Consider the following 26,851-nt stretch of genomic DNA (forward strand, 5'->3'; position numbering starts at 1 on the left):
ACTCTCTTGTCCATGGAACTTGGTTCACTCACCCTTTTTGCTGTAGACAGGGCTACCAGGAACAAGGTCCTTCTCATCAACTCTCTCAACAACACACTGCACAATGGCTCAAACAGGGGTTTCGACAGCCATTTAAGGACTACATCTAAGTTCCAAGATAAGATCTTCGAACCTTTAGACTTTTCTGTATCAAAGGATTTAATGAGATCCAAAAAAAATCTCTATTCTTTCATACATCCAATCTTCTGTGTTTAAAAACTGATCCCAACATTACCTTATATCCTTTGATAGTCGAGGTATACAGGTTCCTAGCTGTCCTCAAATGTAACAGGAAATCTGCTATTTCCATCATAGATGTCTTAGAAGACGAAATGTTATGTTCCTTACACCAGGTTCTAAAAACTGGCCACTTTGCCTGGTAGACATCACTTGAAAATTTCTTCTGCATTGAGCAATAGCTCTTGCTTCTTGGTGTGAAAAACCTTTTGCTCGGAAGAGTTGTTGGACAGTCTGTAAGCAGTCAGGGACAGAGTGGACAGCCCTTGATGGAACCTTCTGAAGTGGGGCTGTCTGAGTAGATCAATTTTCTGTGGAGGTAACCTTGGCCAATCCATCAGGAGATCTAGTAGATCTGGAAACCATTCTTGTGCTGGCCAGAATGGAACAATGGGTCATCGAGATGTTGTGGTGAGACCTGAATTTGTTGACGACTTCTCTCACCATCCTGAATGAAGGAAATGCATACAAGTCCTTGTTCAAACAGTCCAAAAGCATCGCATGCGTCACCCATGCTTTGGGTCTGGGGCTGGTGAACAATAGAGCGAGATGATGGTTTCTTGCTGTGGCAAACAGATCTAGCATTGGTTTGTCCTAAAGTTTCCATAGATCGAGGCACACCACTGGGTTCATCATCCACTCTGTGGGAAGGACCTGCTTTTTGCGACTTAGTTCGTCCGCGAGTACATTGAGTTTCCCCTGAAAGAACCTTGTTACCAAAGAGAAAACGAGTGGGTTCCTCGTTTTCTAATGTAGGAGAGTACTGTCGTACTGTCCAAATAGACCGCCAGTACTTTGTTGTGGACCTCATTTGCAAATTCTAACACCCAGTGGATGGCAGTCAATTCCTTCCGATTTATATGCCACTGTTTCTGTTGCACATTCGAAGTCCCTGAGACTTCCTTTTTCCCTAGTGTCGCTCCCCAGCCTTGATCTGATGCTTCTGAAAAGAACACTAGGTTGGGGCTCAGCGGTTGAAGAGGCTTCCCTTCTAAAAGCCTGTCTTTTAACTTCCACCACTGCAGGTCCTCCTTTATCTTTTGTGATTTGGAACATAAAAGAGTCCGGAAATTTCTTCCTGTTCCAGTTTGCCCTGAGGAAGAACTGTAGATTCCCCATATGCAGTCTCCCCAGTGTCAAGAACTGTTCTGGTGAGGATAGCATGCCCAATAGACTCATCCATTCCTTCGCTGAACATTTCTGTAGGACTAGAAATTACTCCACCTTCTGTAAGCATGACTGCAATCTTTGTGGGGATGGAAAAGTCTGAAAACTCACTCAGTCTATCCTCATCCCCTAATAGACTAGTTCCTGAAACAGGAGTAACTGACTTTCACTAGTTTATTAACAGTGCTAATTCCTGAGCTAATGACATAGTTTTCTGTATGTCCTCCGTGCACTTTGTTTGTGACTGAAGAAGCCAATTATCTAAGTATAGGGATATTCTTATCCTGATCAGATGCAACCATTTTCGCAATGGGAGCTAGGACTTGAGCGAACACTTGTGGGGCGGTCAAAAGTTTGAAACATAATGCTCTGAACTGATAGACTTTGTTCATGAAGACAAACCGCAGAAATCTCTTCGAGTTCTGGTGGATTGGAACATGAAAGTACATGTCTTCCACATCGATGAAGATCATCCAATCCCCCTGATGGATTGATGACAGGATCGACTGATTTGTCTCCATCTTGAACTTTGTCTTCTGCACAAATTGTTTCAGAATGCTTACATCCAACACAGGCTTTCAGCCAAACGATGATTTGGGCACTACGAATAGACGATTGTAAAATCCTGGGGTTAGTGGTTCTTCTAATAACTCTATAGCTTTTTTCTGCAAGAGGGACGAAACCTCTCTCGAAAAGGCGATGAATTTCTCTGACTCTCCCAAGTGGGATCTCAAAACTATTGGAGAGTTTGATAATGGAGGCAGGCTCTTGAATGGAATATAGTAGCCTTCTCTTAATACCTCTACGATCCAAGATTCTGCTCCTCTTGCTTCCCAGTTTCTCCAAAACTGTGGGAGTCTTGCTCCTATGGGTGCACGACGGACTGATATGTTATTTTCTGGTGAAGGATTTGGTTGTGGAATTTTTGATAGATCTTGGGGTGAAGTGTACCCTGCCCCTTGATCTAGGAAAATATCTAGCAAATCCCCTGCCCTGACAGGGTTGACCATACATGGCTGGCAAAGGACGTGCACTGGGAATAAGTCTCTCGAGTACATTTAGTGGATTGTGCAAGATCTTGTGTTGTCTTCTGCAATTTCAAGGAAACATGATACTGTTATGATACAATAAAGTTTTGTACATACTTACCTGGCAGATATATACTTAGCTTTAGTCTCTGACGTTCCCGACAGAAATTCGAATTTCGCGGCACATGCGACAGGTAGGTCAGGTATCTACCCTTCCCGCCGCTGGGTGGCGGGTGTATGAACCAATCCCGTTTTCTAATCAGATTTTCTCTTCCACCTGTCTCCTGAGGGGAGGCTGGGCGGGCCATTAATCGTATATATCTGCCAGGTAAGTATGTACAAAACTTTATTGTATCATAACAATATCATTTTTGTACATGAACTTTCCTGTCAGATATATACTTAGCTGATTGGCACCCTTGGTGGAGGGTAAGAGACAGCTAAACAATATAGAAAAGGGAAACAACACATGTTGTAGGAAATAAAAACCTTGATTCTTACTGGTTAGGCAGAAGACTTCATGGATACAATCTATGAGTCTGCATTGCCTGAAGAGCTACAGCTAGGACGTGACCTGTTGCTGAAAGACTCTTCGGATCTACCAAAGGGATTTGTCATCCAGTTACATGGTAGAATCCAAGTAGGATCTTGTTAAAGGGAGTTCGCCCACTTACATGACAGAACCTGTCCACTACAATTACAAGGAGCCAAAACAATCCAGACCACCTGACCAATCTAACACGTGTTAGATCTAAGATACGAAAGAGATGCATACACACATCCTGTTTCATTTAACTTTAAAAACACAAATCAAATAAGATTAAAAATAGCTAAGCTAAAAAGGATACGTTTCAGCTCCCTGTCCCAGCACCGAATCCGTAGATACGTAGGGTCCTAATGCGCAGCACTTATCATAAGTGACCCTGACGTCTCTCAAGTAGTGGCTCGCGAAGACCGAGTTGCATCTCCCATACGTCGCTTTCAGCCGGTTTTGCATAGACATATTCTTGTTGAAGGCTAATGAGGTGGTAATAGCCCTCACTTCATAGGCCTTAACCTTAAGGAGCCTGAACTGGTCCTCGTCGCATGTTAAGTGGGCTTCCTTAGGCAGACTTCTAAAAAGAATGCTAGAGCCTTCTTAGACAAAGGCCTACTGGGATCTCTGACAGAACACCAGAGGTTGTCCGTATTTCCCTTAAGTTGCTTCTTCCTTCTGAGATAGAACTAAGACTTCTAACAGGGGAAAGAGCCCTTTCTGCTTCTACCCCTACAAGAACAGACAAACCTGAGGTGGGGCTATGTGTAAAGGACCTCAGGTCCTTTACACATAGTTAGGAAAGAATGCAATTTTCGACAAATTGCCATTTGTTCCGACACGTTATAAAACCCATCGTTCCTTTACAAAAGGAAGACTCACTTCTTGGTGGGAGGAATCTGAGTCTTTGTGAACAGACTGGTGTTCGACGAACCATGGAAGCCTCCCTGGTCGTAAGAGCGAGGGAGGGATCCAAACCTCTGTCCTATTGATCGGGGTGTGCACCGCAGGATCAATAGTCAGACCTCTGGACCAGGTACAAAAGAGAGAGGCAAGCGTATCTCTTTGTACCAGCAAGCAAGTTGTTGCTGTTTGCAAGAGGCAACATAAAGTTATGGAGTTTGTCTCTTGTTGTCTTCCACTTCCCTCCCTTTGATGGGGGAAGTGGTGGATAGCTGCTCCCATCCCTAATGAAAGGGATAGGATGGGGCTGTGTCGAGTAGCTCACCTGCATCTCGTCCTTATCCAGCAGGGTAACGACCGTATCCCTCTACCCACAGGTAGAGGTGGAGAAAAAGATGGAAAGGGGAGCTAGTCACACTCTCATTCACTCATCCCTTCTTACAGTCACACCAGGACTCGATGCTCTTCATCCTGCGGGGGTCTGGTTTAGCTACACAACGTGTTGAGGATCCACCACGGGTCCCAAGGAAAAAGATCCAAGGACCTGTGGGCAATATCCCCAAGGGTAGAAGGAAGTACCTGTGGTCTGGTTGGACCAGACCACTGCCTTCACTACCTGCGCCACGGAGAAGTTCTTGCGGAACGCAAGGGAATGAAGCTAGCACCACGATGGTGGTGCCAACGAAGAGGCGTCCACACTCAGCCTGGGGTGCCGAGTTTCTTCAGACAGCTCCGATGCGCCCTCACAGGACAAAGCAGCATTGCCTTCGCATCGAAAGCGGTGAAGTCCACTAGGGAGGGGATTGTGAAGGACTCGAAGTTCGGTACGAAATCGGTACGAAATCGAGCGCCACGGATCCCCATCCCTTGGAAGCTTGACTTCACAGGAAAAGTCATGCAGTTCTCTCGGAGGAAAAGAAAGGAATAGTCGCATGACCTATCCCTCTTCTCGTCTTCGGTGATGTTGAGTACCCATACTGATCTATCCGTCTGCAGCCAAGACTGCAGCGAAGCGTCTCGCAATCTCCTATCCCCATGCAGCGAAGTTCTCGGTAGTGGATAGGACACTGACGCTCCATTGTGTGTCGATGTTATGAGTACTTGGACAATCCATAGGCTGAAGTAATAATCGATCTGTAACAACCGGACTAAGTCCACAGCGAAGATCGTAACTGACTCGGGCGCTCTGACAGATGCCGACTGACAGCGTTCGGTATTGCGGCAAGTTGTCCAAGCAACCGAGCAAATCACGTGACCTTCGCCTTTAAAAGGGTTATGCCGAGAGACTAAACAAATCGTATTTGTTTGTCCCCGATGCCTGCTGGCGAGGTGATGATTCTCTTAAGGCATGAGCCCAAAAGGCGAAAGTCAATTCCTTCTAGGGACCGAGGTCACTGATGGCAAGACATTTCATATTAGTAAAATCTCAGCTAAGGAGAAACAACACTATGTGCTGTTGAAGATGAAGGTGGACAGGAATGCAACCTACGTCTTCATAGCCGCATCGAGAGACGGAATCTCAAGATTCTGAACCTGTGCTTACAGATAAAAGAAAACGCTAACCGCTATTTCATTGCTGTCCGGCGAGGAGTCGTAGTTGCAATGAAAGCGGGGCATTTTTCAGTAAAGACAACACAGGGAAGTACTGTCTGAAGAACTGCTTCTCATGGGCTGAACGTTTGGAAGTAGAGCTGGGAGGTCGGGGAGTAGGCGATGTCCTTCAATCTATCTGCTAATTTGGGGTGAACAATGAACAATTGCCCACCTCCGAATACAAGAAATTTTGAGGACAAACTCAGATGTCTGCAAAAAATCATTCGGATTATCGCAGTGCGATGCAGCGGGAGACTATTACAGACTTCTGTTACCGGTGGTAAACAGCAAGATGAAAGAGCCGAAGAGATATCTCTGTTGTAAATTCTCGCAATACCTAAGTCGAATACTTCGAGCGTCACAGCAGATGGTCATTCATGTATGCGAGAATCCCTGTTAATCAGAGACCTAAGTCCGCGATTGTTGGGCAGAGATACGGTAGGTAGTCAATCAACGCAGGGGAGAGACATAACCGACCGTGCTTGTCGAAGCGGCAGCTGGTACTGAGTTGCCTCGGGCAGTTCAATACACAATAGCTGTCGCTGACTCCTCATCCTGAGTTGCCAGGTAATCCATTCCACGAAGGAATGCGTTCAGCTAGAACCACCGAGCATAAAAAGATATGCTCGAGCAATTATATTTAAACGAAATGGATTTAGGTAAATACAAAAGCTGAGTTGGTGTTGTCGTGACAAAACCATAAGTACATAAAATTGAAACTGGAAACTCCTGGGAGGTTGCGCCTACACCTTGGACAATTCAACTGCTTAGCAGAATCATGTCGCGAGGGTAATATACGAAGTATATTTGAAGGATTCTGAACAACGATCTTCATCCTAAATTCTTTTCCTTTCAAGAAAAAAGAATAAGGATTGGAGATCGACCACCTTCAAACTCTAATGAAGAGAGTGAAGGAGAAGTCTTCCCCGAGGGAAAGCTTCCATGGTGAACAGAATACCGAAGACGAAGTTCAAGCCAAACTGGATGTTCCCGTCCGTTCTTCTCTAATCCAGGATTGGTCGCCTCCTGTGAGAAATCTTCCTTCAGCGTTAGTCTACTTCTAACGCTAAGAATTTCAGGAATTCGAGCATTTGGCGAGGTTCCCGATTATCGTGGTAACAATAAATCGGGGAGGGGGCAGAATCCTTCCTCAACAAGTGGGGTTTACGTCAGGTAGGACCCGAAGGTCCCCCCCCCGGTAGCACAGTCTGCAACGTGGGATCTTACAGAGAAGTCTCTGTAGGATTCCCACCTTTCCCTCATAACCGTAAGGAGAGAGGGAATGGGGAAGGAAAAGGATACTTGCTCACCTTCCCAGCAGCACTAGCAGATGTAGAAGATAGTAGCAGCAGCCATCAACTTGCGGCGATGGCCTTCCCCCCCCTCCCCCCGCGAGGAGGGTTGCAAACTCGTACTGTAGGTAAGCGTCTGCCGCTACTGTGAACGTCGTCTGGGTGGGGCTGATCGAAACGTGACAGAAGAGAGCCGATCCCGTACTCTCATTCCAGTCCTCGTCGAGGTTGAAAACTCTCAGGAGGACCGAGGGGGAGGGGGGGAGAGGCGCTGCAGTACTCCGTAGAAAAAACGCCGTTGCCACGGCAGAGGAGGTGGAAGCGGCAAGCACACCGTCATCTGGGTTCCCTACTTCGTGCTCCAGAACGACGTCCAGATGAAGACGAGAGCCTGCCTGATACGAGGAGTCTGGAGAAGACTCGCACTTAGAAGTTGACAAAAACTTGGACAAAGGAGAGCGCCTATTAGTAGAAGATCGCCTCCCGTGACGAGGGCGCCCACGAGGCTCTTGGGTCTTGTCAAGAGGCGAGCGGCTTCCCGGAGAAGAGCGCCTACTAGGGGGCAGCGCCTGCGAGGCTCTTGGTGCCTGTCACGAGGAGAGCGGCTACCAGGTGAAGAGCGCCTACTAGGAGAGAGGCGCTTGCGAGGCTCTTGGCTCCTGACAAGAGGAGCGCGAACGTCAACCGAAGAGCGCCTGCCAGCAGCCTGGTGCCTGACACGAGAAGAGCGGCTGCCAGGAGAAGAGCGCCTACCAGGCTCTTGGCGCCTGCCCTAAGGAGAGCGCCTGTTAGGAGAGGAGAGTCAGCGAGTTTCCTGGTGCTAGTCCAGTGGAGAACGACTGTCAATAGAAGAGTGCCTGTCATGAGAGGAGCGCCTGCGAGGGGACTGGCGCCTATCCCGAGGAGAGCAGTTATGATAAGACGAGCGCAGGCAAGTAGATTGGAGCTTGGACGAGGAAGGGAGCCTGCCAGGAGAGAAGCGCCTCTCACGAGAGAGACCTCGTTCAGGAGAAGCATTGACATCAGGAGAAGAGCGCCTACGAAGCGGAGAGCGTAAGTCGAGAGACGGGCGCCTGGACTTCTTAACGGGGAGAGACAGATCCTTCCTCCTGCGGGAACTACCGGCCACGGAATCAGCGAGGGCCGAAATCTGCGCCTGAAGCCCTGCGAGAATACGAGAAGGGGACTTCTCAGGCTACTCTTCTGGCGAAGTAGAGCGAGGCAAACGAGGAGACGAGCCATCCTGAGATCTCCTGCTCTTCACATCCAGAGAAGGCTCCTCTGGAAAGACTTCCGGGCTGGAAGCAAGGGGGCTGCAGGGCGCCTTCCAGGCTCTCTTTAAGGGGCGCGAGGCATCCGTGAGCTCCATCCACGCTTCGGCGAGGGCGAGTCGGACGAAGAGAAGCACTGACGTAGAATCCTTCTTGAGGCGGTCTGAGGCAGCCTGGGAACACACAACAGGATCTGCCGAAGGGATGCCTGACCAGTGGGGGTTCTCCCTAACCTTCCTGGGGCTGTCGACTTTCCTCCTCCACTGGGTCTGGGAGTTTGGAAGAGGTCTAGGCCTGGAAGCGCTACGGAGCCGGTCATACGCCTCCTCCACAACACTGGGGACACTGCACAAATCACTATGTCACTCTTACCTTCCATTGCAAGCAACTACAAAATCATCCTGCGAAGCTCGGTTTTCATGCTAGAAAAGTTAGAATGGTACTTATTACGAAGCATGGAACCAGTGGTTATCCAGTTACCGGACCAACCACACTGCTGAGGCGCTTCATCTCGAAGACGAATCCGCAGGTACGAAGAAGGGTTAAAAGAGGAGGAAAGGTTGCAACAACTACATTAGGGTTAGGAACCTCTTCCTCATTCAAAAATTTCACACTCATTAAAGACAAATTAATAAGTGCTCTAAAGAACTACAACAAAACTTCAACAATGAAGGTTCTCTAAGGAATTACATTATATGAAATGTTTCGTAATAATGACTGTCATTCAGTAAATGTATACAGTATGTATAACAGACTGATACAAAAGAGCTGTAGTTTCTATGAAAAACAAAATCAAAATACTGTAGTCTACAGTGTGAGGGTCTACCGAACCGTTCCGTCCTCGTTCGGTAGTCTAACGATCTACAGTGGTCCCCCCATATTCGCAGGGGATGCGTACCAGACCCCCCCGTGAATAGTTAGAACCCGCGAATGTTTGGAACCCCTATAAAAATGCTAAACACAGCCTATTTTGTTAGTTAAAACTCAAGAAAAACCCACTAAAAATTTTCATACATGGTTTTTTTAATAGTTTTATCACAAAAAGTGCATTTTATGATGAAATTCATCAAAAAAAACAGGAATTTGTGGATATTTACCATAGAAAAATACCGCGAATGCGCGAATTTTCTGCGAATAATGCAGGGAAACGTTCCCGAGAGAAATCCGCGAATGTGTGAGTCCGCGAATCTGGAGAACGCGAATACGGGGGGTCCACTGTACATACAATTACAAAAACTAACAACAGTACTAGCGACTGACACATTATAGAAACAAAAAGGTTAATAAGCGTATGCCAAGCTAACGATCCAATACGTCACCAAAAGACGGCCAAAAGATCCACGGCAAACGAAAAACGAAATCCAAATCAGGAGGAACCAACAAGAAGAGTTGACGGTTCCAGTGACAGAGAAAATCTGATTAGAAAATGGGATTGGTTCATACACCCACCACCCAGCGGCGGGAAGGGTAGATCACCTGACCTACCTGTCGCGTGTGCCGCAAAATTCGAATTTCTGTCGGGAACGTCAGAGACTAAAATGATATTGTTATGTTACAATAAGTTTCATACATACTTACCTGGCAGATATATACATAGCTAAGACTCCGTCGTCCCCGACAGAAATTCAAATTTCGCGCCACTCGCTACAGGTAGGTCAGGTGATCTACCGGCTGCCCTGGGCGGCAGGACTAGGAACCATCCCCGTTTTCTATCATATTTTCTCTCTTCCACCTGTCTCCTGCGGGGAGGCTGGGTGGTGGGCCTTTAATTGTATATATCTGGCAGGTAAGTATGTATGAAACTTTATTGTAACATAACAATATCATTTTCATACAATCAACTTACCTGTCAGATATATACATAGCTGATTAGCACCCTTCGGTGGAGGGTAAGAGACAGCTACTATATGGAATAGAAAGGTAAACAACATATGTTGTAGGTATAAATAAAACCTTGGTTCCTACCTGATAGGTGGTAGACTTCGTGGGTGTTTGCCCAGTAGTCTGCATCACCTCAAGGAAACTTTAGCGAGATATATGATCTATGGCCAAGAGTTCTTGTGGTCTGCCGATGGGGTCTTATCCGCTTACTCGGCAGAGTCTGAAAGGACTTTGTCAATGGGTGCTGATCCACTTATATGACAATACACCTTATGAAGGAGCACACAACCAATCCCGACCACCTGATCCTAACCATATGTTAGAACTAAGGATTGTTCGAGTTATCCCCGAACTCTTCACAACAACCGTAACTCAAAACCACTACAACGCACATACATAATTTCTAACAAAAAAAATATACTCATCTAATTAGATATGACAAGATTCTCTTACTGAACAACATAGACGGCCGCCCGTGCTAAACCAAGTCCTCCATTGTTCGAAGAGACTCCAGACCATATCCAAAAAGAAGAAAAGTATATACTTTTAAGGATTGGTGTCGGCTCCCGTACCCAGAATCGTATCCGCCGATACGAAAGGACCCAGAGAAAAACACTTCTCATATGTCACACGAACGTCTTTCAAGTAATGAGATGCAAATACTGAGTTTGCATCTCCAAAATGTCGTATCTATGATGTTTTTAAGCGACATATTCTTATGAAACGAGAGAGACGTCGCTACTGCTCTCACTTCATGAGCTTTAATTATAACTTTTTTCAACAGTCGTAACTGTTCGTCAGAACAGACGTTATGCGCGTCTGTAATGACGTTCCTCACAAAGAATGCCAGCGCATTCTTGGACATCAGTCTTTGTGGGGTCTTTTACCGCGCACCAAAGACCTTGTTGTCTAGAGCCCTCCCATCTTGATGCTTTCTTCTTAATGTAGCAAACTCTTTAGGAGCTCTTACAGGGCATAGAGATCTTTCTGCTTCTCTTCCTACGAGACTCGATATGCCTTTGACTTCGAATGACTTAGGCCAGGGATTCGAGGGATTCTCATTCTTAGCTAAAAACAGGGTCTTAAACGAGCAAATAGCTGAGTCTCCCTTGAAACCTACTTTATCTTGCAGAGCATGTAATTCACTAACTCTCTTTGCCGTAGCTAAAGATAATAGGAATAGGCATTTCCTGGTGATGTCTCGAAACGAAGCCAGATGAGGAGGTTCGAATCTTTCAGATGAAAGAAACTTGAGAACCACGTCTAGGTTCCAGTTCGGAGGGACCGGTTCCTTCGACTTTGAAGTCTCAAAGGACCTTATGAGATCGTGGAGATCTTTATTATCTGCCAGATCTAATCCTCTATTCCTGAAGACAGCCGAGAGCATACTTCTGTATCCCTTTATTGTGGATACAGCTAGAGAGATTGCTCTCTCAGGAATAGAAGGAAATCAGCAATTTCCGCTATAGAGTAGTGGAGGAGGACAACTTCTTAGTTCTACACCACCTTCTAAAAACCTCCCACTTCGACTGATATACTTTCGTAGTGGAGGTTCTGTGTGCTCTCGCGATCGCGCTTGCAACTTCGCGAGAAAACCCTCTCGCTCTGACGAGTCTTTCGATAGTCGAAAGGCAGTCAGAGCGAGAGCGGGAGGTTTTGATGATACCTCTTGAAGTGTGGCTATCTGAGAAGATCCATCCTTCTTGGTAGGGATCTTGGAAAGTCTACGATCCACTCTACCACCTCCGTGAACCAATCTTGAGCCGGCCAAAAGGGGGCTATCAATGTCATCCTCGTCTCCTTTGACGCCACAAACTTTTTTATTACTAGTCCCAGGATTTGAATGGAGGAAAAGCATAGACGTCTACGCGAGAGACCAATCTAGCAGGGAAGGCGTCTACCATAAGAGCTCTTGGATCTTCCACGACCGAGCAAAAGACGCCAGCCTTTTGGAAATGAATGTGGCGAAGCAGATCCACATGAGGTGTCCCCCACAGCGACCAGAGATCTTGACACACCTCCTCGTGTAGGGTCCACTCTGTATGAAGGACCTGGTTCCTCCTGCTGAGTCTGTCCGCCCTCACATTCTTTACTCCCTGCACGAACCTTGTCAGAAGGGAGATGTTCCTGTGAGACGTCCAAAGCAAAAGGTCTCTCGTCAGTTCGTAAAGGAACGAGGAGTGAGTCCCTCCTGTTTTTCGAATGTAGGCAAGTGCGGTGGTGTTGTCTACGTTTACTTGCACTACTTTGTTCGACACCAGAGGTTCTAGACTCTTTAAAGCCAGATGCACGGCGAAGAGCTCTTTGCAGTTTATGTGCCAAGCCACCTGCGCTGGTTCCCAGGTGCCTGACACCTCCTTCGAGCCTAATGTTGCTCCCCAACCTTTCTCCGACGGCGTCGGAGTACAACACTAGGTCTGGGTTCTGTGTCCTTAGAGAGATACCTTTGTTCTCTTCCAGAGGGGGCAACCACCATTCCAGGTGTGGTCTTATCTCCACTGGAATGGGAAAGGCGTCCGACAGTTGTCCAGTTTTCCAACTCCAAGACTTCTTGAGGAAGAATTGAAGCGGACGTAAATGAAGTCTTCCTAGCGGGAAGAACTGTTCGAGCGAGGAAAGGGTCCCTAGAAGGCTCAACCATTCCCTCGCCGACGTATGTTCCTTCTTTAAAGAAGAGAGAGACTATCTGCAACCTTTTGCGATTCTCTCTTGCGAAGGAAATACTCGAAAACCCAGAGAATCCATCCGAAATCCCCAGATAGACTAGTTCTGTCTGGGGGTCAGCTGCGACTTCTCGAGGTTCACGAGCAATCCCAACGCCTTTGATCAGATCTAAAGTTAACTTCAGGTCCTCCAAGCACTGTCTCTCTGATCTGGCCCTGATGAGCCAGTCGTCCAGATACAGAGAGATATTTACTCCTTTGAGGTGAAGAAACCTCGCCACATTCTTCATCAGGCTTGTGAAGACCTGAGGAGCTGTGGACAGGCCGAAACACAAGGCTCTGAACTGAAAGATCCTTCCCCCCATCATGAAACGGAGGTACTTCTTCGATGAAGGGTGGATCGGGACGTGAAAATAGGCGTCCTGGAGATCTAGAGACACCATCCAATCTCCTTGTCGCAATGACGCAAGGACTGAAGCAGAAGTCTCCATCGAGAACTTCTCCTTCCGAACAAATTTGTTCAGAGAGCTGACGTCCAGTACTGGTCTCCAGCCTCCCGAGGCCTTCGCAACCAGAAAAAGGCGATTGTAAAACCCCGGGGAGTTTTGATCCAGTACTAGTTCTATCGCTCTCTTGTCCCACATTTGTTCCACCATCGATCGAAGAGTATCCCTCAGCACAGGATCCTTGTACTTGGCTGTTAGTTCCCGTGGTATTGACGTTAGGGGAGGAGTGTTCAAGAAAGGGATACGATATCCCTTCCTTATTATAGACAACGATGACGCGTCTGCGTTTATGAGTGTCCAGGCCTCCACAAATCCCAGGAGCCTGGCACCTACTGGTGCTTGGAGGAGAGAAGCTTCACTTTCCCTTTTTAAAGGGACGAAAGGCAGACCTACCTCTCTTCTCAGGAGCCTTCCTTCTTGCGGGAGGTCTGGAGGTAGGGCCACCTCGAAAGGGCTGAACCGATGTACTAGGTCCTTTCTTGTCAGGTGTAGAAGCAGGCTTCTTCTTCCTTGCTGACTGCGTCAGAAGGTCCTGAGTCGCCTTCTCAGTTAATGAATGAGCAATGTCCTTCACCAACTGAGAAGGGAACAAAAAGTCAGACAAAGGCGAATACAGCAGCGCTGCCCTCTGAGCGTGGGAGACTGCCTTGGTTAAAAAGGCACCATATACCGTCCTCTTTTTTAGAAGACCTGCTCCAAACAAAGAGGAGATTTCAAACGAGCCATCCTGCACCGCTTTGTCTATACAAGACAATATGCACAAAAGGGCTTCTGGTTCGATTCCTTCAGAATCATGGGCTTTCTTGGACATCACCCCAAGGGACCAATCTAAGAAGTTGAAAACTTCCAATACATGGAAGAGTCCCTTGAGGAGATGGTCCAGTTCAGAAATGCCCCACGTAATCCGTGCCGAGTTCAGACCTTGTCGACAGTGAAGCTGTCAACTAAGGTCGAAAAGTCTGCTTCTGACGTAGACGGAAGAGCAATACCCATATTCTCTCCCGTCTGATACCAAATGCCTCTTTTACCAGCTAGTCTCGCTGGAGGCATGCAGAAGACCGTTCTTACTAAGTCCTTCTTAGACTTCATCCAAGAGTCTAAAGATTGTAGAGCCCTCTTCATGAAATGGTGGGGCTTCCATTTTGAGGAAAAGGACGAAGAGTTCTTCGTCTTAGCACTCGAAAAACAGAGAGCGCGGAGAAGGAGGAGCGGCAGGAGTCAATTCGTCTCCATACTCCTCTAGAAGCAAGGCAGTCAAAACTTTATAGTTCGACAGTCCTTCTCTTCCTTGATATTCTTCGTCCGAGTTTACTTCTAACTCGGGATCTAAATGAGTCTCGCTCCAACTCTGTAACGTCTTCATCTGGAGGAGGACAAAACTCCTAATAGGAGAGGGGCTAAGGGAATGATATTCCTTCCTCTTCCCCGCTTTAATAGCCCTGGAAGGCGCCAAAAGCTCAGGCTTCTCTCCATAAATAGAAGACGACTTCCCGCTTGGATGACGCTTCTCGTCCGCCAAGCGTCCTGGCTGACGCCTCCCGCTTACTAGGCTGCTGACGTCCGGATGAACCGCCTTCGCGCCTGGAAGACGCTCCGCTCTCAAAAGGCGTCCTAACTGGCGCCAAAATATTGGTTGGAGCTTCGCGTCTACCAACAGCTTTCAAAGACGCTTCATGTTCCCTAAAAGACGGTTCTCACGTTCTCTCTGGCGTTACGTATCTTTCGTAAGCTACCGGTCTCGCTCTCGAACCCGAAGCTTCTGTAATATGTTTAGAAGCTTCACGTCTGCATGACGCTTCTCGCTTAGCAGGGGAGAGAGGACGAGACTTCTTGATTGGAAGCGCAAACGTCCTTCCTACGAGGCGCTAAACTCCCACCAGAGAGGCCAGTTGTTCTTGTACTGCCATGATAATCTTCCTTGAAGCTTCTCCCACGTCAACTGCATGACGCCTTTCGTCATCAATCGGGGGAGAAGTAGGAAAGGGTACTTCTGCGTCCTCGTCGGGTGACGCTGACGCCACCTTCGCCTTCTTAATAGAAGAGGGAGCGTCATCTGAGAAACGCTCTGGGCTCGAATCAATTTCGGGTTCTTTCAAATGACGTTTTCAGAGGCCTCGATAAATCCGACTCCTTCCACCCTCGTTTAGGTGAGGGAGAGGGAGAGATGAGAAACACTCACGAAGGACGCTTTTTCTAAAGCGCCCTTGAGCAGCCTGCCACGAAACAGAGCTTGCTGCCAAGGGACGTCTGACCGTTGGGGATTCCCCACAACCTCCTTAAGGCTTTTCGACTTTCCTTCTCCTCTGGGCATGGGAGCTTGGAAGAGGTCTAGGCCTGGGAGCGTCGCAGGGACGATCAAACGCCCCCTCCACAACACTGGGAGAACTCACTTCACTGTAATGCTCACTTTCACTAGCCTACCTTGTAAGTCCGCCATTTTGGACTTCATGTCTCGAATAGTAGCTTTCAGATCGGCGATTTCCGAAGCCGATTCCGAAAGTACACTTTGTGAATTAGACACATAGGGAGAATCTAAATCATTAGGATTAGAATAATTATCAGCAAAAGGCTCAATAGGCCTTGAACTCACACCTTTCAGACGTCTAACCCTATCCCTCTCTAACTTCTTCAAATAAGAAGTTAAAGTCTTCCACTCTTCGCATTTAATCCCTCGCATTCATGACAAGTATTATTAGCACACTGAAACCCCCTACATTTACGACATACAGTGTGAGGATCAACCGAAGCTTTCGGTATCCTCACCCTGCAGCCTACATTCACACACATTCTCACACTCACATTTGAATCAGACATACTGAGAAAATCCAAAAAGCAATTCCAAAAACAGTCCACAGTAGCGAATGCCAAAAAACACCGATCCAGATACGTCACCAAAAAGCCGAGAAACGATGATCAAAGGATGAAATAAGAATCTAAGTCAGGAGGTAATAGCAACAATGTTTTTGATACCACCGGCGACAGAGAAAATATGATAGAAAACGGGGATGGTTCCTAGTCCTGCCGCCCAGGGCAGGCCGGTAGATCACCTGACCTACCTGTAGCGAGTGGCGCGAAATTTGAATTCTGTCGGGGACGACGGAGTCTTAGCTATGCATATATCTGACAGGTAAGTTGATTGTATGAAAACTATAAGTATATATCTGACAGGAAAGTTCATGTACAAAATTGAACTACCGTATCCTCTGGGAAAAGATGCTTCTTATCCAGAGGAGCATAAAGCAAGGTGGACTTTTGAGTGTGAATACTCCTTTGGAGGTGAAAGAGCACCAAAGACCTCTCTTCTTCAGAATGCCTAATGTGAAAAGAGAGGCTAGTTCCGAGGATCCATCTCTAATTTCTTTGTCTGAACAGGTGATAACTCCTGAAATGTCCGCAAAAGAATCCTCATTCATCATAGTACATCTTTGAGTTTATGGCCCAAGGCTCCCACTGTCCAGTCAAGGAAACATCACCTCAAACACCCTAAAGATATTCTTTATAAGGTGGATCTAACTCTGAAGCCATAAACATCATCTTGGCTGAATTGAAAGCTCATCTCGCTGAGTCAATAAGTCCGGAAAAGTCTCCCTGGGCAGAGGCAGATACACTTAAAGAGGGAGCTTCTCCGATCTCATAACATAGATGTCTCCTTGCTGAAAGACGAAGAGGAAAATTGAAGTTCACTTTGCCTTGATCCCTCTTCTCCTCAAACCAAAGGTTAAACTCCTTCAATGCCTTTCATGCCGAAAAAGAAAGCACTAATTTAGGCAATTTTGCAGTCCTTTTGGTTGTCTCTCATGCAGGAAGACTCTGGTGAAGAGGGTGTCACTGGCAAGAACAAATCAGAAAAATTCACTACAAAGTAATACAGTAACGACAATTCTTTATCATCATCATCATCTTCTTCTTCCTCTTCCTCGGCTGATGAAATCGGCAACAAGTTCTCTTGAGGTTGAACAGGAGGCACCGAAGACTGCATAAAACCCAAGATGCTGTCCAACTTGTTTTGAATGGCTGAAAAAGAAGGATCGGCGGGGGGCAGCCTTAGCATGTGACCCTCTTGGTAAGACAGAGGGCGTAACTGTTGACAGACAAAGATTGTCTAAAAACTTCATAGTGCTCCACCTGTGCACCTGGATGCTTGGACACTTGTGGCAGCTTGGGCGCCGATGGACACTTGGGCGCTAATGGATGCTCAGGTGCAAATGGATGTTTGGGTGCCAATGGACACTTGGGAGCCAATGGATGCTCAAGCTCTGATGGATGATTCGGTGCTAATAGGTGCTCGGGAACCAATGAACTTTCGGGAGCCAATGGACGCTCTGGCGCTCAAGAAAACTGTGTCGCTGATGGGCGCTCAGGAACTGGTGGGCTCGTCTGCCCCAACTTCTCTTGAATTATTGTAGGTTCCAGTGCTGTAGTATCCTCTGTGTCGATGGGCACGCATACTCCAGACGCGGCTCCTGTATCCAAGAAGTCTCGTGAATTAAATGCGAGACTGGTGGAAGCACTACCTGTTCTTGTGCATAAGAACTACAAACAGGTGCCAATGAGATAGGAATTTTATACTTCCCAACACTCATAGAAGTTACAGGAGGACATGGATCTGGCACCAAAGAACACACTGAACCTTTCTTGTTTGTGATCCCTGCAAGTCTACCAGAGGAAGACTTTCTAGACAAGGACCGAGACTTAGAGGATGAAATCCTCTCACTTCGGTGTCCCTCTCCTTCCAGATCCTGAGAGAATCTCTCTGAAGAGTCCTAAAAACTACACGAAGGTTGATCCTCTTGAAAAAGATTAGTCTTTTTACAGGGGACTGGAGAAGAAGACACCTTATGAGCCAACCTTTTCAATGGACGGGACTCGTCAATGAAGCGCCACTGGCACCTGGGAGAAGACTCCCCATAGCTGGATGCACTAGAAGAAAGACACACTTCCTTCGATATGCCTTTCCAATGGCGCTCTGTTGTGACCTGGGATTTATCAACAGGATCGCCTGTGGGGGTGACTGCTCGTGTAGACCGCACTGACCTCCCTTGGGTTACCAGTATACCTCCTCCCAGGTTCTGGGGAGTTTGACAGGGACCTTTGCCTACGAGAATCAGCGGGATAAACAGCACCGCCTCCACAACACTAACACTGGCACTCACTTCACCACTTACCCTTGTTCACTAGGGTTTTAATGGACACTAATTTTTCCATTGCTGGAAGCATGATAATTTTTTATCTACTCTTGCTTTAAGGTTCGCAACAGCATCGGGTACAGATGTAAGATAGCGAAGATTAGGACTAGGATTAATAGGTGACGAGAGAAGGTTCAGAAAGAGACAATTTTCAGTTGACAACTCCTGACTAACAAAGCCTTTAGCTTTAGCTCTAGAAGCCACTTTCCTCTTTTTATCTCTTTCTAACTTGTTAGTGTAGTTAGTCAAGATTTTCCCAAGCTCTCTTGTCCCAATTAATACATTACCCACTATTTCGATCTGGTGTGTAAGTCTGACCCCTAAAACCTATGCAAATTGAATGTAGATAGATCATTACAAGCTTTAGCAATCTTTGTATTGCAGCACCTAATTCCTGTTGACCTAGATTAACCCAATACTAAGACTAATTCAGGAGGAAAATTGAACTATTTATATGAATTCCTAAATATCTAAATACATATCGCCGAAATGGCTACCAATATTTAAGAGTACTTCACCAAATAACTCCAACAATGAGCGACGGCAAAGAAATTACAAAAATTCCGCTGACTACTGAACTGTGTTAACAGCACCAGCCAGAAGAAGAAGAGAGGGGCTCATCTGATCATTTATGATGTTCTGTAAAGAATCCTTCTCGCCCTTGGCATTTTTCTTATGTAATGTTATTGTAGAGGCTCATTCCCAAGTGATAGAAACATTTTAAGACACTAAAAGTGAAGGCTCATGAGGTGAGATCAGTGGTTACATCAGTGAACTTTAAACATAACCTCTCTTTGGATTCAATTATACATGCAACATATTGAAAATGCACATCAGTGTTCACTTCTCATTACCTGGGAGAAATCGAAGAGGTTTATGATAATTGCTGTACCCTGGGATTTCCTTCATTCTTACAGAACTTTTTAAATTTATAAACTAAAATCTTACTAATTCACTATAGTATTTTCTTTAATGAATTGATATTATTGCTGTTTACATTAATGTTGATATTTGAAAATAGTAATTCATTTATTTATTATACAAAAAAACATACATCTCTGAAAGACAGAGAGAGAGAGAGAGAGAGAGAGAGAGAGAGAGAGAGAGAGAGAGAGAGAGAGGAAGAGAGAGAGAGAGACGAGAGAGAGAGAGAGAGGAGGAGAGAGAGAGAGAGAGAAGAGAGAGAGAGAGCGAATTACTTTATATGTGATATCATTTAATCTTATTAAACTTACTAGTACAGTATTAATCAATATTAATATTTGAAAATTATTTAGTCATTTTTATATCATAAAAATGTATTTAGTCATGAAAATAACATCAAAATACACTATTTAGTGATTATTTTCGTTGGAAAACCCTGCGAACAAGAGTATTTCCCACAAATAAAGGGTAGATATGGTCCAGAGAGAAATCCGTGAATCCGGAGAATGCGAATAGTGGTCCACTGTATCCATGGATCCCATCTCCTACAATGTGGGATTCAGCTATGTAACAACTTGGTAAGTTGCATATATAAAAATGACATTTTTATAATAAAATAAGATTTTATGCATTCTCACCAAGTACTTGAATGATCAAAGCCCTCCCTCCTCCCCTCACATGGATAGTAGGGCATAAACAACTGAATTTTGTGCAGTGTTGGTTCCTCTCTCCCCCAATAGTGGGCGGGGGTATCACTTTACAAAAACAGACTAGCGCAATGGCGAATTTCAAAAATTCTAGCTGCCAACGGATTTAGAAACTATAGCTACATAACTACGTGGTGAGTTGCATACATAAAAATTTCTCTCATCTAAGAGAGAGAGAGAGAGAGAGAGAGAGAGAGAGAGAAGAGAGAGAGAGAGAGAGAGAGAGAGAGAGAGAGAGATAAGAGTTGACCTTACTTAAAAGTGAAATGCAATAAATATAGTACATATGTAGGCCTGATGCCTTTGTATAATAAGGCGCCCTGTAAGGTTATTTAAACCCTTATAATAATTTTACGCTAAGGTCGGTTGGTTATGACTCTCCTTCCTCATTGGAGTGTCTTGGATTTCAATGATAATTTACGAAGTCAGTATCTTCTTTGGTTATGACGACGGAGATGCTTCAAACTCATGATGATAATTTCTAAGTTCATTCAGTATCTTCTTTCTGATGTGAGGTTCCTAGTAGAAAACACTGAGAACAAAAATATCTCTATTCTTTGAGACTACATGATGAAGATCAGATAAAATTGGACAGGTATTCTAATGATGATGGCTGCATACACACAGATGACATAGATTACAAGTCATGTAGGCCGTTTGGGGTATAGGTCACTGTGGTTGTCTCAAGCAGGAAGCTTGGACTATCGTTTACAAAACATATGATTTGATGACCACAGATGACGGCAAACTAGACACTGACTGATACTACACGTCATCTTAGCCTACTTTATCATATCTGGTCTGATCACATTCCTGCAAGCAAACTGGTTGACCTCTTGGGTCACTGGTTTTAATTAATCATAGTTTTAGTTTTTATATATGGAATAACATTCCATATTTTATATTATGTAGCACTTACACATACATGTACCATAAAAATTCTTATCTCAGTAGAGAGAGAGAGAGAGAGAGAGAGAGCCGATAGAGAGAGAGAGAGAGAGAGAGAGAGAGAGAATCATTATTTTTATTTTTTGACTACATAACACTTGCGGGGTTTCTCTAGGATTCAAAAATGTTGCATTTGCATGTCTATGAAATACTTGAGTATGATAATTAGTTAGGTTCCAGCAAAAAGTTTGCACTTTTGTGAATTCTCGCAACTTGAACTGCATACAATTGAGGAATTACTGTAACTCTCTAGCTTCCCGTTTTAGCATGTGGCGAGGAGGTCCTACACAGGTCTTCCCCACAGAGACCACTCTGTACTTAGAGACTCCTACAACTTAGCTTGTCGGCCACTAAGCTCCTCCTGCCCGGAATGTACCGGCCATGAGCTCCCACGATTTGTCGATCGCCCACTGGTGCACCTCGACTGTCAACGAGTGCGCTGGCAAGACACCAGAACCTCATTTGTTCACATATGCTACCACCGTGGTGCTGTCTGACATCAGAATGACAGAGTGCCCCTCCACCCCTTCTCAAAACTCCCATAGACCCAGAAAAGCTGTCTTCAACACAATGATGTGAAGCAGCTTGTCCTATGCACTCCATACTCATGGGGCTAGGAGCTCTTTGAGACGAGCATCCGAACCTTTGAAGGCAGCATCTGAGTACAGGAACAGATCCAGAGGGGGTGAAAGTAGAGGAACTCCCACTGTAAGGTTCTGGTCGTCCAACCACCACAATAGGTCGGTTCTTACCTCTGTCAACAGAGGTATCTGTAGCTAAGGGGAATCTCCTTCCAGTGACCAAAACTCCTTCAGCCTTCACTGCAGAGAACGAATCTGAAGATGTCCATAAGGACCAGCTTCTTGAAAGATGACAAGATGCCTAGAAGAACTTGCCACTGGAGAACTGGTTACTCATTCTTTGAAAGGGAGTCCATGACAGTCCTGAATTTCTGCAACCTCTGGTCCAATGGAAAAATCTTTGACAATGCTATATCTATTATCATCCCCAGGTAAAGAATCCTCTGGCTCGGTTTACCACGATGCTTAGATTGACAAAACTGGATAAGACGTTCTCTGTCCTAAACCAGCTTCTCTCTGGAAGTTGCTAAGACAGCCTATTGTCACGATATCTCAATAGGTGAATCTCTTGAGCATGAGCCCACGTCAACACTACGGTAAATACCCTTGTAAACACTTGTGGGGCTTTAGCATCCTGAAGTAAAGGACCTTGAACTGGAATACCTGCTCCCTAAGGCTGAAGAGGAGGAATTTCCTGGAGGAATTTAGAAGTAACCATCCTTCAAGTCTATTGACAGCATGAAGTTCTCCCTCACGGCTGCCAAACCTGTCAAAGGTGTCCCCATTCTGAACCTTGCCTTCTTGATAAAGTGGTTCAGCATGTTAAGATCTATCACTGGTCTCCAATTGCCCGTAACAAATTGGGTCCAGGAAGAGTTGACTACAGAACCCCGGGAAGGAGAATGCACTTTTCCCACTGCGCCCCTGTTCATCATCTTTGACACTTCCTCTTGGAGAGCTAGATGCTTTGGAGAGCCTAGTGCACACCAGGATGAGAAGGGGATGATCAGAGAGAGGGGGAGGGAATTTGAAAGGTAGTAGATTCCCCACCCAAAGGACATATACTACCCACTTCTCTGCTCCATGGAATTGCCATTTGGCCCAATGGCCTGCCAGGCATCCCCTACCCATAGCAACAGGCAGGGAGTGGCGCCCTCTCTATCGACAACCTAACCTGACCCTTCCCCTAGTCCCCCTTCCTGGCTTGGAAGAGTTTGTTTGTTTGTATGGTGTTTTTACGTTGCATGGAACCAGTGGTTATTCAGTAATGGGACCAATGGCTTTACATGACTTCTGAACCACGTCACGGGTGGACTTGGAAGAGTGAAGCTGAAAGGGACGCTGCTGCAGCCTCTTCTTCAAGGGAGGCACAGGCTGAGAGGTCTTAACAGAAGTTGACAGCTTTGAAGACTTCCTTGGGGTTAACTGCATACTCTACCTTGGAGGAGAATGAAGAGAACGAGCGTTCAACTTCGTGACTACCTACTGGACTAGCCTGTCATTGGTGTTAGGGCGTCGTCTGAGTAACGCATCTTCTGTCTCCTTGGAAATAGAAGCTAGGACTCTAGGAAGTCTCCATTCTGGAGAGACGACAAGGCTTCAGAATCCACTGAACACGCCACTTTAGTTAGGGATACATCCCTTCTAATCATGAGCTGGTTAGCTCACTAATTGGCATTGACATCTCTCAGGTAGGAGGTGGCCTTCGTGCCAGGAGAAGCAACCTGACGAAGGAAGGTGAGCTGACAGAACCTCTTCCAGAATGACAAGATGTTATCCTGGCCACTGCTGACAACCCCCAGTCCAACCATAACAGTTTGAAAGGCAGGAAAAATAGTAGACTCCAAGGTAGAAGCTTTTTGAAAAATCAACAAAGGGGCCATCGGCCCTAAACTGTTCCCGGGACAAGCCAGGCTTCAGATGGATCACATCTGAATTAATCTGAGCCATGTTGGTCAAGTAGTAAATTTTCCTTAAGGCGAACAAGAGGAGGTGGAAGAAGCTTGAATAACCTACTTGACACAAGAGAATTCTCTTGTCCTAAGACCAAAGTTATAATACACTGCAAAATTGATTGAGCATGCGCAGAACAAGGCAGCTCAAATGAAGTTTTCACATAACTCCTTGGGCCAAGCAAAGCCTCTGTGCCCATAGGGGTCTTAGAAGACGGAGTCCGAGTCTCACCTGAAAGATTATTGAACTTATGATTGAAAGCAAAAACCTCTGAGAAAGAAGCAAGAAACTCCTGACTCTTCCCTTCCTCTGAATCAAACATCGCAGATTGACAGTATGAAGAAGAGGGCCTAAAAAGATCCTCATTGTTTCCGACAATAGAAGCACGTCTGCGGGGATGAACAGGCAAAGAAGCTGTAGTCTCTGGGAGAGGAGAATGTCTAGAAGGCTCGGGATCAGTGACCTGAGAAGGTAACACCTTCGACTTCCAAATTGGAGCACTGTCATCATTACGATGAACTCGAACAGGCTGAGGGATGAAGAACTAGTGAAAGGAAGATCATCACTTACTGGCATACGTTCATGTACATGATTAGGAAACTCACGTCCTTGTTGGGAAGACAATACATCTCTCCCACTCCCAAAAGGGGAAGCAACGAAGACCTGGTTGGCAACTGTCTGGGATGACGTCATGGACTAACTGGATGTGATGTCAATGAAGCTGACATCACAGGCAAAAAGGCTCCTGAGAGTGACGTCATTGTGAGTGGACTGGCAGCCCGAGTCAATGGCCACATTGATGCTGAGATAAAGGGCGACCCAGAATGAGGCATAGTTACCAATGGCGTCCCACTACAACACGAGACCCAAAGTAATGGGGGCCAGGAGGAGGTAGAATTGCTGGGGGAGACGAAGATAGGAGAGCAGACATGAAATGGGGCAACAGGGCTTCCAAGGAGAAGGGAGCCCCGCAGTCCTAAGGACGCCCACATACCCGCCATATTGTGCAAATCAACCTCTGAAATAGAGGGGGCAGCGGGCAGCGTTAAGCATATCACCCTGAGCAACTCCTGATACTTCCAAAGATGAATGAATGGAAAAAAAGGAAGGAGACAGGGTGTCAACAGAAGATAAAGAGGGAAAAAATCTAGAAGAAGGGGAAGAAAATTTGTCCATTTGAGGAGGTGTGAATACTTTCCAAAAAGGAAGAGTCGCTATCATACGATACTCCCTCTTCCTGTAGAAATTCTTCCATTGTGTAACAGACCAGGAACAACATTCTGGGCATGAGTAGGTAAAATTACAGAAACTAGCATGACACATACTGGTATGGGGGTCAGTGAAGGAAGCTAAAAACTGCAAACAAGGGAATCCTAGAAGGCCTGGACACATGAGTTGATGGGGCCGCAACTTCTTGAAGGGATCCAATGTAACACTCAAGCACCCACAAACACCCAAAAATCGAAAAAAGCAGAAAGGAATCACAGGCAAAGTAAAAAACCAGCTTAGGAAGGAGAGCAAAAAAAGCAAACATCCACTCTCCAAGGCGGTGGAAGAAAGACTATAGTAAATGCTCACAGGTTTCATGAGTTGTCGACTCTCCACCTCGCCCACGCCTGAGTTGCCAGATGCCACAGATTCCTTGCATTACTATCTTTTATTGTTTTTAAACAGTTTCCAGCTGGCGCTAGAAGATTTATCATATTGTTAAGACTGAAGGTTTGTTACACATATGAACAAACAGTTACTGAGTAACAACTTTCTATCCACTCAAGAATAGAACAAGGCTTTGTAAAACAAACACAAGAGATGATGAAGCCATTCCTGGAAAGCTAAATCCTGAAAAACTCAGCATGAACAGGATATGTACACTGAAGGAAACCAACATTATAGAACAATCACTTACCAGGTAAAACATGGATAGATATAAAGGACTATAACAACAAAGCGATACTACACAAAAAATAAATCATTATATCTGATGCATTAGGTACCAAAATAAATCACCACTGACTTGACATAATACATAAAAATATTGATGTCATACGTTATAGAAAAAGTCTGAGCAGTCTAGAAAATTAAAACAAAGAAAACTAAATAAACTTTGCTTAGTAATGGTTTGCTCTTTGTTTTCAAAAACTTAAATATTAAAATTAAACATTATAATTATAAAACTAACATATTTTCTACATATGGTGAAAGTTAAGCAAAAATATAAGTTTTCTTACAGGTGTTCCCTTTACAGCATGACGAATCTGTTCTTGCTCATTAGTACCACCAACTGATTCCTTTGCAAAAGTAAAGTTGTCCATAGTCAGGTCAGTTATACCCTTCCGTAAAACTAAAAGACAGAAAAATAACCTTATTTAGATTAATGAACGTTATAACAATTACCCCTATCTGTATACTGCAAATTATGAATAAGTAATCTACAACAAAGTAGTAAAATTTCCATTGTGAGGTCTGTTATACCCTTCCACAAACTTTTACTTAAAATAGTGAAGAAAACAATAACTACCTGTATACTATAAATCATGAATATGTAAACTAAAGTTTAGTACTGAGTAACTACACTATCCTCAAATACATGAAAACATAATTTTCCTAAAATATGGGTATATATCTGTATTAAAAATTTCTATTATCTGATGCACTTCTGGTACCACAGCAGTTAAGTTCATAGCTTTTTTGTCCCTGTGCTAATGCAGTTTTGAACTAAAAAGACTAAAACCCAAGTTGCTTGCCCTAAAACCACAACATTCTATAATCCAAGGTGAATAAAAATTATATATTTTCATAACAATGAAGAACTAGACTATAATCAAATGAACTTGAATCATTTACTCTTCACATATAATGAAACAACTATTCACCTGAAAGTCTTCAATGAAAAAGAGAAGGTTAATCACTGTTTGAATAACTGGTAACAGCATGAGGAAAAATTTTCATTTACAACTCAAAACTTGTCCACTCTAACTCAACATGTAAACAGTGTAACCAAAACTTACGATAATCTTCAATCTCGACTCTTGATCTCAGTTTTTTTCCTTCCGGAGTATAATAGTAAATATCAGCTCTGACTCTATTGGGAGTATTTACATCAAAAGTGGCACGATGCACCATCTCACGCCTCCAACCTAAAAAAATTAATAGTTGATACTTTGTACACAGGTTTTTTAAAACAAAAAGGTATCGTTTTCATTAAGCAAAATTATACACAAAAATCTAACTTCATGAAATGAAGTTTATTGAGTTTACAATAATGTACAGCATATCATGCTGCCAAACACCAAACCATGAAATAGATGCATCTGATACCATACAGGCAGTACTCGGTACTCGGTTATTGGCAGGGTACTGATAAGCGAAAACTGCCATTACCCAAAAAATCGGCAATTGATGGCGCTTATGACACTGATAGTAGTTAGTTGATACCT

At 45.0% G+C, this 26,851-nt stretch overlaps 1 protein-coding gene across 3 annotated transcripts in view; it reads right to left on the bottom strand.

Moving 5' to 3' along the window:
• Positions 1–26,851, bottom strand: part of LOC135219431 (uncharacterized) — a 751,318-nt gene that overhangs the window by 278,195 nt on the left and 446,272 nt on the right. For all 3 annotated transcript variants that reach the window (XM_064256210.1, XM_064256211.1, XM_064256209.1), the window contains 2 exons: positions 26,423–26,551; positions 25,643–25,755 (listed from right to left, as the gene is read on the bottom strand). In XM_064256210.1, coding sequence (XP_064112280.1) covers positions 25,643–25,755; positions 26,423–26,551 — 242 coding nt within the window. The remainder of the gene's footprint in view (positions 1–25,642; positions 25,756–26,422; positions 26,552–26,851) is intronic.

This window comes from Macrobrachium nipponense, chromosome 1 (assembly GCF_015104395.2).
Source record: "Macrobrachium nipponense isolate FS-2020 chromosome 1, ASM1510439v2, whole genome shotgun sequence".
Classification (NCBI taxonomy): domain Eukaryota; kingdom Metazoa; phylum Arthropoda; class Malacostraca; order Decapoda; family Palaemonidae; genus Macrobrachium; species Macrobrachium nipponense.